The sequence below is a fragment of the Botryllus schlosseri genome, chromosome 14 (genome assembly GCF_051294905.1).
Source record: "Botryllus schlosseri isolate E-star chromosome 14, Bs_hap1, whole genome shotgun sequence".
Taxonomy (NCBI): Eukaryota; Metazoa; Chordata; class Ascidiacea; order Stolidobranchia; family Styelidae; genus Botryllus; species Botryllus schlosseri.
Window position 1 is genome coordinate 11,882,271 of NC_137249.1, and position 14,080 is coordinate 11,896,350.

Sequence of the window (14,080 nt, forward strand, 5' to 3'; positions counted from 1 at the left end):
GTCTTTGGTCAACATAAGGGCATAGAACATTTCGGCCAAGGTTTTCTCGCTGTCGATCGCTCTGGCACACTTCTTGGAGTCGCATGTTATATGACCTAAAACTTGATTGTATGTATTGGTGGGTCGTGGCGCGGTAATGGCCCAATGCCCAATAATGAAGATACATGGCTACTTGAATTCGCGGCCAGCGCGAAAAATTTTTGAAAAAGTTGCATAAATTTTCAAAATATACTCTCTGATTTATGCTAATTCACGAAATAATTTTGGGCCCCCTTCGAGCTCGCCCCCCCCCCCCAATTGGGGTTTTTGGGGTGCGGCAGTTACGGTGCTGAATATACATTAAAAGTTCATTAAGGGAATGGAACCAGCTCGAAATAGCCTTTAAAGTCTGAAAATCGGCATTGTTGCTAACAATGGCAGCGACGCAGCCCAATGACCATAACAATGGCCCTTGCATGGTTGCGATTGTTTACAACAATGCAAATTTTCAGACATTCAGGTGTATTTTGAGTGGGTTCCGCTGCCCTGATCAGATTGTAATGCATATTTAAATCAGTGCAACAGTAGCTTTCAAATAAGATCAACTTTATTTAATTTGAGCGCTCAGGTCATCAGCTATGGGATTTGCAATTATGCTGCGTTCAGATGGCTAAGCAGTAATTTCCTCCGTGCAAGAGAGCGTGACGACGGGTGTTGCATATCTATCCGTTGGTTAGTTATCTATAGTTCGACGTAATAGACGAATTGCTGATTGGATATGCGCTTTCTCGTCTGCTGTTGTTTGTGGTATTCTTGGTGATTTTTTACTACAATGATCATTTACACCAGGCCGATATTCTTTATCATGATTGCGCATCTGCCGACTTGGAGCATGGTCCACTTCCAGACTTTTTTAAAACACCGCTTAAGCAGATCGGAGGGCGAGGAGCTTAGATAAGTATTTCAAGTCTGTAATCATCTGTTACATGCAGGAGCTTAACTACCGCACCCAACCATGAATCATGAATCAGCATAAAATATGGAGTATTTGTTTGGAGAATTATTGAACTTCTTTCAAATTTTATTCGCGTCGTGCGCGATTTGACATCGTTCGATATCTTGGTTTTAATAAGGCTACGACGAGCAGTGGTTTAAACGTTAGTCGCGAAAGGCCGTCTGGTGGGTCGCGCAATGAAATTTGGATAAAAAGTGGGTCGCAAACTGAAAAAGGTTGAGAAGTACTGCTATAGTACACAGTACTTCTACACATGATCTAAGAGCATTTACGTATACTCACAATAATTTGACAATATCCGCTTCTTGGTTGCCTATTACAATTTTCCTCGAATGGGACAACATATCCATCAACAGTCACTTGAATGAAATAGGGTTGGTCTTCCATCATCGGTCTAATAAAGGTATGATAATATATACAGATGATCCGGATGATAGTTCACTCAATGAGGCATTTCAGACTCAATATATACCATTTCCTAATTTTATATATTGGAAAGTACTGTGTGCCATTAAGGATGCAATATCATTAGGAAATATGTAAACAGAGACAGTGGATAACTACTGTTAATAGGCCGCCCATAGGCGCCGAGTTACGAGGTGGCGGGTTGGCGCAGCCACCCCATGACACATTTATGGGGTGGCGGCCACCCCATACAATAAGAGCAAACGCCCGCCGTCTGCGATCTCAAATCATCAGCACTGCCAATTAGCGAGTCCATGATAGCGCGTAAATGCCTACTATCTACCATTAACCGTTACCCGCGCGAATAATCGAAATACGCAGTCCGTCGGCGACGACGAACTAGTGCTTAAAACGCCCCAATAAATTGTAATCCGTGATTTAATCAGACAATCGAAGCAACCTCGTTTAAGACGTCGATTTCGACACGCTTGCGTTGAGAAACACCATCTTCCCTCTCTCAGACGAGCGAATTCACGTTCTCCTTCTTTTTATGAAATTGTATTTTCATATTGAAATGAACCCGAATATTTTCGGCTGACACTCGTCAGGGGTAATCGTAAGCAAGTAGTAGAGAATTGGAAAGAACATTGTATATCAACAATCGTATCACAAAATATGACGTCACCAGCATGAAATTTCGAATGAGAGAGCGTTCAATGTACTATTTTTAGGTGGTACACGAACTCCTTTTGTTGACAGAGTTTTGGTTGGTGTATTTTGATAAAAGTTGATTCCAAGGCACACAAATGGAATTGTGAACGGCCTCGCCCTACGATTCGAAATCGGTCGTCTCGATAATTATTCGCACAAATCGGATTATCCAACAGATGGTTGCCGATGGCAGAATTAATGGCCTTTGATCGATCAGCATCAATCTTAAGTGGATGAGTTAAGGGTGAGCTTTTCACATCGCGTGACGCACGTGTTCTGATAAATCTGGGGACATGTTGGTTTATGCGGTCCTGCAGACGTCTTGACGTTCTTCCGACGTAGCCACAATCACAGTGGCACCTATATTCGTACATTACATTTCTTTGTTGAAGTGCAGGAAGCACGTCTTTGCGTGTTGAAGGGAGCAGTTGTGTTGTTGTAAAAACCACATTGGTTTTGACTGTGTCGTAACATTTACCGACAGCAGAAATCAATTGTTTTTCAAAGCGGGTGGAAATGGGGCCAATCCAAGGTAAATGGATATAAACATCTTTTATTGTTCGTGCGGTGGGCTCTGTTCGTTTTTCTGCGTTGAATTGCGTTAATTTCCTCTCCATGCCGCGGCTGATGACGTGTTCAGGGTAACCGTTATCAAGTAAGATTTTTCGGACGTAGTCAAGTTCTAAACTCAGTTTGTTACCCGTTAAGTTAAGCACATGTTTCAGCCCCCTCCCGCCCAAATAAACAATGATTTTGAGCCCACACCATCGGGTCATCTATGCAACTTGCCGGCGCGCACCACTGAGCTTTATAAAAAAAAAACATCCAGTGGTTTCCAACCTTTTATGGTGGCGACTCAATCTACAATTTGAAAATGTTCTGTGGCCCACATCAAGATTTGACGAGCTGATTACTAAAAGAAGTAAGCACCTTTGCTCAGACTTACTCACGGGCTATTTTGAAAGCTGCTTACGTTCAACATATCGTACGCCATCATTGACTGCTTTTCATTTATTACGCAATTCTTGACCGTGGCGCAAAAGACCAACAGGTGATAAGCGCCAAATTTTCCTTTTAATAAACAACAACAACAACGTTCAACATATTCGCAAACCCCAGAATAAAGGCAAACGAACAACCCCCCCTCCCGTTTGGAACCACTATTATCTTTGAATAAAGCATTAGCATTCAAACGACCTTAACGATCTCTTGGAATATACCATTCTCCTATAATTGCGATTACAATTAGGCTTATTCCAGTAAATGAAGGTGGTTTTTATTTATATTTTATTGCACTTTTTGCGATGGTGGTAGTCTCCATAGTAAAATCAATAAATGTGATCGTAAATCGCTTGCAGCGCGAAGAAAAATTCCATGCATCAGCATAAATATTCCCCCCAAAAAATATTGTTTTTATGCTGATTTACGGAAAAGTTATGAGCCTACGTCAAGTCTTCAAAATTCCGGACATTTGGCATATTTTAGAAATTCCTCCCGGACGCTAGTTTGAACAGTGAAATTCCGGACATAATATTAATCCTGTTATGCTTTGCGAACGTAAATCGGGAAATGCAGCAATGCAGTCAAAATCGATGTTTTAATCAGCAACCAATTGTCGTGATGCGAGAACCAATTGTCACGATGCGAGCTGCTCAATACCAAGTGAAAACCCATTGTGTTGGCGATAAGGGATGATTACTGATTGGTCGCGCGCGTTTGTAATCATAATCTTGTCTGTCTTTCGTGTTCCAGAATTGTCGCGCCGTGCTACTGCTCAGTCCAGTGACGAATGCCGAGTGCGCGGCAATCAATAACCTAATTTCGCAATCATCTCAGCGGGACATCGTGTCGCGTTACATTGTGCGATGTGCGTGCACAAAAATCTCGCTAAATAATCGCGGCCCCCGCGTAACACTGATAATACGACTTGTTGAATTGCAACAGAATATTAGCGTCAGAATGGTCATTTCAAAAGGACGGGGTTTTGCGTTTCAAAAGAAGGTGGCTTCGACACCCCCCTTGGCTACGCGCCTGCCGTCAGCCCATGCAAAAATAAAAGTCTGCGCCTATGAATAGGCCTATTTGCTTTTTCGAAGTACTCAAGTAGATGTCGTCTACTTGCAATGTATATTTACGGGGCGATGAACTACGCTATTTTGGGAATTGTCAAGTAGGCTACGTTCATTACGTTTGGATACTTTCGTTTCCTACTTCAAGTGGCATTGACATATAGTTTGGTAAGGCTAACCGATAACTAACTACTTTCACGGAATTTTAAAACGCCGTCCATGAAACTTTTGGATATTTGATATGAAACAGCAATTCCTAGGTCTGGTCACTCTGGATAATGCCACGTGATAAAACAAAGGTTAATAATTCCAGTTGCATGGGCCTACAATACTTCCCTCCACACTACTAACTATTTAGTGTAGGGTCATCGCGCCAAGCAACGCTAGTGTGATGTTCCGTGGCAATCATCAACGAAATACACTTACCTGGTGTAACAGACTATCATTGTTTCGTGGCTTGAGTCATCCTCCACGTCACAGGTAATATTTTGGGAGTCACTGATTAAGTATGCCTTATTTCCCAAGTCCCCACTTTCCCCGGGAGCACCCAGGTTTCCGCTAGACGAAAATCCTATCAAAATATAAGTTGCGGTAATATATGTCATTATAGGAGTCTTTATCACAATGATGTACCAGAGCCAAAAATGTATAATCGTGTTCCTCCTTCAGTGCTTCCGGTGTGAGGAGATATGCTCGTAACTCGAGGATACTCGAATTCTTCAGCATTGATCATCGCGGAGTTTTGGAGAACAACCAAAATCACAGTCGAAAAAGTATTCAACATCGCTATGGCCACGTCTCGCTTCATCATCAACAATTTGTTGATACCTGAGTGAGATCCACTCCAGGCGCAGTTATATCTCTTGTCCAAATGAACTACTTTATTGTAATAGCTCTCAATTTTCGAGCATACTGGAATGATAAATACCATATAAATTAACAAATATATAAGGAAACCCAATCCTACAACTCTCAATCACCAGTCAAAGCCAATAAACCGGTTGGCTACGGTGCAGTAAGATTGGATTTCCGCGAAAAGTAGGCCGACGGTACGATATTTTCATCGAGTAAATCATATATTGACTATATTTATCGTACCGTACCGCACTTTTTCTGTTCTTCTTTCTGCGGATTAGGATTCGTACTTCTGACTGCTTTGATGGCCTTAGCATTGTCATCTACTGCGCTACGAATTGCTATGCAGCTTTATCAACATCGAATCTTACTGCATCATGTGATTAGGATATTTTCTAGTGCGTCCTAAATACACACGCTATCCAGTAACCAAGCTACCCCCTAAGGAAAATGGCAACATTGAAGGAAACATTGGAAATTTCAGGAGGGTCGAATTGTTATTCCTATGCAATATACCATTACAGTGAAATGAAGAATTGGCAAGAGGTTTTGAATGAACAGGTGATTGAAAATGAGAATCGAGATTGCGATTGTGATTAGCAGAAGTGCAACTATTTGATAGTGGTCTCGACGTTTCACTGGATCGTCGGTCATGAGATGGTCACGCGAAGGCGATGCGACTATTTGTGCTGTTATTTGAGAACGTTTTAAAATACATTGAACGATATTACAGAAGTTACATATTTTTGAAACTGCGCGTCCAAGATATACCGTGAATATGCAGAGTTCTCAATAAATTTACGTATTGGATCGTACCGAATCCAACGTTTGTCGGTATTTCTTAATATGCTTCATTTGGTTTTGAACCCCTGTACTCAAGTAGCGCCGCTTAGTTCGGTCACTCCCGGCACAATGTAAATTTTACGTCGTCACATAGCATTCCGTTTTCAGTTTCCCATATCTTGATCGCTTTTCTACTCTTGTTTGTGATTATTAGGGCAATTTTTTGACATGTCAAAATAAGTCAAAATGTTGTCAAAATTGTGGCGTTAGGTCAAAACATTGTCAAAATTGTTTACAAAGTCGAAATTTTCAGCGTTGCCAGCCAACAACTGCTGCTGCTGCTGTTAACCGCTCTTTCTCTATTCTTGGCAAGCTACTTACAAAGGACAGACACTTTCTACCCGAGAATGTAGGAAAGTATATTTCGCTGTAGCCTCTACAACAAGTTTAAATTATTTCCTCCATAAGGTGTGATGTAACTACTGAAATTTTTCATAGGTTCAGATGTAGTTAAAATATAAGTTTTTTGATGTAAAATCTGTCAATTTTCAACTGAAAAAAGTTTTTTTCGGGCCAAAATACTTCGTAAGGACAGACAGTTCCAACCAGAAATGAAGATATGTAGTACAAATCTAACATTATATGGGAAAACACCTAATGTACATACATTAGGTCGAAATTGAGTTTTTAAGGTAGAAAAAACGTCAAAATTTTGATTTTATTAATGTCAAAATCTTCCGTTTTGGAAATCAAAAAAATCGCCCTAGTTATTATGATTATTGTCATTGAGATAATTATTCTTGAAAATTACACATGTGGTACTTATCACCTTATCGATCTGGTGGATCCGGGGAAGGATTTAAGAAGCATAGCAATTCCTATAACGCGGTATAGATGATATTGCCACGGAAAGCAACACACCTGCATTAGAATTCTGCTCGACTTTTCCAATTCCGCAACAAGAAGTACGAAAAGAGTACGGTACCGTACGGTACGATAGAGATATCTTAATCTCGTACCGTACTGTATTGGAACAAAAATATCGACCGTAATTTCGTTACGTACAACGTACTTCATAGCCAATTTCATCTTGAAAATGAACAGAACATATAGCCTATATGAAAACCTCTATTAACAAGAATAGTTTACATGTGTTCTCCTGGAAGCTGATGGCATAACATTCAGTCAATGAATCTTTCAGCTTGTATGTTGCTACTGCTGGATTCACGCCAATTGCTGACTAACACGTTGAACTTTATAAATAGATATATCTGTCGTTCGATCATCCAATGACTGCATTTATTGGAAGAATGACAGTGGCACCGACTTATAGATGCTGTATTGCTGGTGCTGCCTTAATCGCATAGTCGGAGGTTTTATGATTATTAACTGCTCAAAACACACTATGAATACTGCGAAACGGGACACAATGCCACGTAATGATCATATTAGAGGATGTCGAAAAGACCAAGTATACACGGTAAGTCAATCTAACATCCACCTTGGCCCAGTCGCCGATTTAACAGTGTGTGATCTTTGTTCTTCGGCTATCATTAGACTATTTTCCTTGATTGTCTTGATATTGCCTACAATAGAATGCAATATATCCCAATCAACGTTAGTCGCAAGTGATGCGGTTTCGTACATTGTTGCCTAGTTCTAATTAACTCTCTCGTCTATATCCGTTACATACTGTTACGAAATTCGGAAATGATATCGGCTTACGAGATACCGTGTTTATCCATCAACATCCCACACGAGGGAGATATACAACAATCGGATTGGTGGGCGGTTTTCAATCGTGATTGAAAATATCTACGTGTGAAACGTAGCTTACCGCCTTATCCGACTAAGAGTGGCAGAGATTAATGGTCATAAGACAATGGCTAGGGATATTTTATTACAGTATTTCCAGACCATGCACATACCGAGCGTTCTCAACCATGCCCTCATAACCCCTGGCCGTGAAACAAGTCTTTACACTCCCAGTATGTGTGGAATTGTAAAATTGACTACGAGACCAACAAACCTAAATTCACGTCCCTGTATATCAGTGGTCGGGAACCTATGGCTCGCGAGCCATATATGGCTCTTTTGGGTATAAGATATGGCTCTTTGAGAAATTTTCAATTTTGTACCTAATTTACCAATATTCCAGCAACTCGTTGGTAAATTTTCATGACAGCGAGTATAATTATTCTTGTGGCAGCATAAACATGTCTTTTAGAGGTCAATACAGTGGGGTATCCAGGGTTAGGGGCTCGTACCACCCTCTTTTCAAAATCGTCAAATTTAAGTTGCTGTCGAACCGGACCGGCGACAAGCACCACTCACGAATTCGATCTAACTATCGCACACCTAGAAATCTTGGATTCCACGATACCTTGATTGACGAAAGAGAATAGCAGACCTGGCGACACTTGTAGGACAATGCAGTTTTCAAATACACATTGTCTTCCTCATCTACGCCGAGAAATGAAATGTTTTGGAAGTGACATTCACAATTGAAAATTCAAAATAAAAACAACGCCATAGCTTCTTTATTGGTTAGTAGCTTTCTAGCACCGCCGTAAAAATACAGGTGAGTAACGCAGCATTACGTTACGCCGGATATTTTAGAAGTCGATCAATACTTGGATTTTCAGAATCAGCGCGACAATTACATTTGATTAATATCAGTGATCACAAATTCTAAGCTATTTACGATGAGTTGCGCTGTTACACACAGTTGAGGGTTCGCCCGTCTGTGCCTCATCTGGGCCTTACCTCTCTATTCTTGCTTTGTATACGTATGAAAATTCCGTGATTTTGGGAATAAAATTATTCAAAATCTAGTCATTCATAAACATTGATAGAAGGTACCAGTAACCCTTGAAATGTTCACAATTTTCATCACTCATCCATGACGAAATCTGAGGCACTGCCTCACTTTCCTCCCAGAACCCAACGTTATTGACGTATCACGTGGTGGGTATGTACCGCTGTAGTGACCATGTTTGGCTACACCTATCCACGTGGGCAAAAATTATGACGTACACTGCGAATCCCATGTATTAGTGCTACCAATACGTCACGGATGTCAATTGTGACGTAACAGTTGATTGACAGGTATGGCTCTTTGGGAGTTAAAATTGAAAATATTGGGCCAATATGGCTCTTCCGTCGAAAAAGGTTCCCGACCACTGCTGTATATGAATATAGTTAATTGGGACCTAAAATTTAGGGTTATCATACGTCCATAGTCAACCGACCACGAAGTGGGGAAAATTTACAATTTTTCAAGATTTTCCTCCGGTATTCTAAGTCTGAAAATTTTGAAAAAGTGTCCTTCTTTCCCGATTCCAAAATATTGTAACCCTACTAAAATTAAACGTGACCCAGGAGAATTATATCGTCAACCCACCCTTTTATGATCGCCCCGTAGCTTATGCGCCCACAATGTCGATCGCCGTCGTTGGAAACATGCACTGGGAGGGTGGCGATATCAAAGACGAGGATATGAACACTGAACAGCAATGTGGTGGTGGATAAAATTATTAATAATAAACTCAAATCAAACTCAACGAGTAAATCGCGCCCCGTATCTTTCCCCGATACCACTAGCCCGAAGGCGATCGCCTTTCGAAGGGCGATTGGGCTAATGAATCAGCCAGCAAGATCAGACTTGAACAACTAGAAAACTTTCAGCTTTTCCGAATTAGATTAGAATTAGAATAAGAGCTAAACAGCTTCAAAATTAGATTAGAATTAGAATTACTGACTTCGCAAAAACTCGGAAATTGAATGAAATTGTGAATGAGAAATAAATAAAGCAAAAAGTTCAGTTCATATCAAATCAAAATGCATTCCCGTAACCAGAATGGGTAATGTCCGTATACCAAGTTCTGCTCGTTTTGCACTATATCAGGGGTCATCAACAGTCAACACGCGGCCTGCGAGGTCATATTTTGCGGCGATCTGTTGTGTGAATTTGGAAGAACGAGAAATAAAGCATTTTGAAATGCTGAAATTGATTTTAGTCTCAAATTATTGCTGTTGTTTTAAATAAAGCCATTCGTCTTTGCCCAACAACACTATTCCTTACGATATTGCATGCATTCTAGCGGTCCGCGGCCTCTACGAAGTTTGAAAAGCAACCCGTTTTGAGTTGACGACCCCTGCACTATACGGTTCTCCTGCATGGCAGAAACTCTTTCTGGTGGAGTTGATGTTGCAGTCATGCCTACGAGTTTTCGAGCAGCAGCATCCTTGAGATGAGACAAACTTATTTCTCTTCTCCAGTAACTCAAAACATCACAGGCCATGCTATCACTCTGTGCTGCGAAATATCTTTCCACTTCATCCTCTGATATATTTTCTTTGGTTAAATCTGAAGCAGCCGTCCTCTTTTTTTTTCTGGTTGTAGTTGAAGGCATGAAAGTGAACAAGCTTTGCTGCCGTTCCGTTTGTGAGCGAAACTAGAATATTGTTCGCAGACTACAAGCTACCATGCCAGCATGGCTATTATTCATTGCACAATAAATGCTATGGCGATGGTGGCTCGGCGCTGCATGGATTTCCCTGCGCGAGAGTGATATTTTCGCTGCAAAATGCCCCAGACAAATAGGAATTTTCAGGAAAACAAATTAGGCAGAATTAAAATTAGACCATAGAAACATTTCAGGAATTAGATTAGAATTGGAATTAGAGCATAGAAACTTTTCACAAATTTGATTAGAATTAGATTACTGGAATATTGCTCTAATTTAGCGAAATTAGACAACTACAATTATCTAGTTGTCCAAGTCTGGCAAAAATCGATGGTCAAAAATAGCGCACATTTTCATCAGCACCAGAGGAAACAGTGGTAGCCTAGATGGGAATTTGATTTTTCAGTGGCTCAATAGCTTTTGCAAATTATATTACACCGGCTGTGACCTGTATTCAATACAATCAACTCCTTTGTGAAATAAATTGATACCTTGAATTAAGACCCCGACGTGGAATGGAATGCGTCAAGAATCACGCACGAGTGTTTTGACGGGACACATACTCCTAACAATCAACTACGTTATACACGACATATGCTGTGCGACGTAATGAACAGATACGAGGATGCCGGAGAGACCAGTAATAATACACAGTGCCGGCTTGATCGTCACGAGATTGGGCAGGTGGGCAAGTGTGAAAAGCTTCATTTTAGTCAAAATGGCATAAACTGAAGGGGTGGGCAGACCTGCTTCGAGCGTGAATCGGATATCAAAAATCTTAGTTTTTGAAAGAGCCACAACACAAAAATTAAAAAATGCGAATTCATTACGTCACAATGAAATGTAGGCTAATTATCTTTTGGTGATCCTCTGGGGCTACTGGGTGTTTGAAATCAGGCTGATATATGACATCAAAGCAGTGCGGAGGAGTTCCTTTAAGTGCTGCTGAGAATTTAAGGCATATTTCAGCTCGGTTATCTTATTATTCCGTAAATCTGTCGTCGTTGGGTAACTCGTGGCAAAGTTTTGGTGTTTGGTTTCGTGTAATAAAGATTCATGTTACTAGTTTTGTAATTAATGAGCGAATCTTGACATATTAGGTACAGTGGCTTACCCTCATTATCACTGAATCGAGCGGGCCATTCGGGAGTCGAATAATGATGAAGACAGCTTTTTTTCGTCAACACCACAAAATTGAAGTAAAAAGCGTGTAAATCGGGAGCCGAACGAAAGTGACAACCTTTTCTAGTCAACTCCACAAATTTTTCAGCAAAAATAGCAAAATCGACTGTTTTCGGTCTTGATCTAACTTTTCTGAAGTGTCCTCCTTTCCCGATTCCAAAATGTGGTAACCCTACAATTTTTACAGCTGTCACTCACGCTGTGGTTTAATCAGCGTACTCAAAGGCAGGGCATGGTATGGTATGGAAGTATGGTATGGATCGATATTTTGGTATGGAATATGTAGGCTTACCATATTTTGGAAATCAAAAAAGAGGACACTTTTTCAGAAATTTGCAACTGGCAAATCAGGAATCAAATTCTCAAAAACCGGTTAATTTTTCCCACTTCGTGATCAGTTGACTAAAAAAAAAAAAAGGTCATCACTTCTGCTCAGAGCTCAAAATAACGTTTTTTACTCCACATTGCCGGGTGGATGACTAAAAAAAAAAAAAAAAGGGTCATCTTTTCGCTCAGAGCTAAAATCACCGTTTTTCACTCCGAAATACCCGCCGGAGCTTCATTTCTGTGCTAATTTGCGGCATATAACTCGCAATTTGCTCTAAATCTGCCTAAATTTTCAATAAAGAGGACAAAATCTCAAAAAAGAGGACAAAAGGGCGTCCTCCGAGGACACTTTCAAAAAAGTCAAAAAAGAGGACAAATCCTCTTAAAAGAGGACGTATGGTAAGCCTAGGAACATGGAACAATGCAAGTATGGTATGGAATGGAAGATTTTAATCTATGGTATGGAACGACATTTCCATACTTCCATACTTTGGTGTTTTATACATTTTATCGTGATCTGTGCAAGCTTCATGAAGCGTACATTGTTCGCTGTTCACCAATGATATATGTACAATAATTGGAAACTACCGTGAGCTCTGCGTTTCAGCGTGTGCCTGGTCACGCTTCATCGCATACACAGTTGTGCTGTAAACAAAGGCTTCATCAGTAATACTTCTTTGAGGAACTAGCGATGATTTATAATTCATTGGGTATATTTATCAGTGGCAATTAGCGTTAACGTGTTGAATAGCTTTAAAAGCGCATTTTTTCTCGCGTCTGGGATTTTTTTTCTGATTATGCTAGCGGACCGCTGCCATATAAACGTTGATTCACGTATATGTACTTCGTACAGTCGTACACCTAGAACACAAGATAAATTTCGCGCGTCATGCGCATATCGCAAATCCTATTCACACATTGACGACTCGCGATTATACGCAATCCCCGTGATCGTGATGTAGCCTTGTGACGACCAACGAGGCTTATGTTCACACAGTCGCGGACGTTCAACCATTGTTGCTAGTGACACAACCTTCATTCCAACTTCAGGTGTCGCTTTTCCATCATGTTGCAACATCAATAACATTATATATAATTAAATATCAAGCCCACTTTGTTTTTGCCAAGGATATCTATAGATATCCCTGGGTTTTGAAAATAGCACCCACATATTCAATGGCCATTTTGCGGTAGTCACTAAGCGTCACCCTGCAATTTCAAAAGTGACTATTTCCAACTGACTCCGAGCGAACAACCAAATCTACTTTTGAACTTTTTAAAAGTAGGCTACTCTACAGATTTATATTTTCGCTACTTCTATTTTAACCTGAGTAAATCATTGTAGCAATACTTCCACTACTTCAGTAGCAACGCTGCATACATCACCCACCTCTGAAAAAAGCCACCTATCCATGACCATTCCACAAAATCTCGATGCCTTACAATACAGAATTGAATTTTCAGGATTCTATCATGTTATGTAAAGAAATGATGAAGACACATACATTCACAGATGGAACATTTACGAATACATAATTTAATCCTCAAATCCCTAATTCATGAGTATATGACCGAAATAATGATGCATGCATTTTAAAAAAGTAACATTAATATGCAACTGTACAGAACTAGATCGATGCAAAAATAACCATGTGGGCAACAAAAATAGTTTATGCGTGAGTTTTTAAGCAATAACAGTACTAGATATCAATTTTTGTCATCTTCAACTTGGGATAAGTATTTGGATGATGTCCCTAATAACGCAGCAGTACGCTCGCCTTCGTTGGCTCAAAAATGGCCAATTACGACTCGAATGATGCCGTATCTACTCTTGATGAAATCTGGCCTCGCCTTGTTTAGATGTTTGTCCATCTTTGCTTGCTCTTCCCGAATCATTGGTAGGATGAGGAATATCCCTTTTCCGTAATTTTATATGATATCAAGGTGTCACCAAATTCATTAATATCTGTAGTGCAGAATAAGGATTCGATTTGACCGTACCTGTCCAGGGTTATTAAATGCATTAATGGTTATCGAGACTCAAGAATTTTTTGGTTTTCTCAGTTGCTGTTCCTTCAGCACAAGAATCTATCCATTTTCGCATTTTAGGCAACAAATCATTTTCCAGCCAGTCCAAGCGTGAATTGTCTGGACTGCAATATGGCTTCAAATCGGCGTTGTAGCTGAACTTGGTTGATGTATTCATGTCGAACCACTTGTAAATACCGGCAAACCACGCAGAAGCTTCTTTAGCCTCTCCTCGCTCACATAATACGCGCAGCACT

The 14,080-nt window shown here is 40.3% G+C and overlaps 1 protein-coding gene across 4 annotated transcripts in view; it reads right to left on the reverse strand.

The window, feature by feature from the left end:
- The window catches only part of LOC145455611 (fibrocystin-L-like), a 65,415-nt gene extending 60,297 nt beyond the window's left edge, over positions 1-5,118 (reverse strand). For all 4 annotated transcript variants that reach the window (XM_080333594.1, XM_080333591.1, XM_080333593.1 and 1 more), the window contains exons 1-3: positions 4,813-5,118; positions 4,606-4,750; positions 1,277-1,388 (exon numbers count right to left, since the gene is read on the reverse strand). In XM_080333594.1, the coding sequence (XP_080189720.1) occupies positions 1,277-1,388; positions 4,606-4,750; positions 4,813-5,110 (555 nt within the window). In that variant the 5' untranslated portion in view covers positions 5,111-5,118. The remainder of the gene's footprint in view (positions 1-1,276; positions 1,389-4,605; positions 4,751-4,812) is intronic.
- Between the last annotated feature and the right edge of the window lie 8,962 nt (positions 5,119-14,080).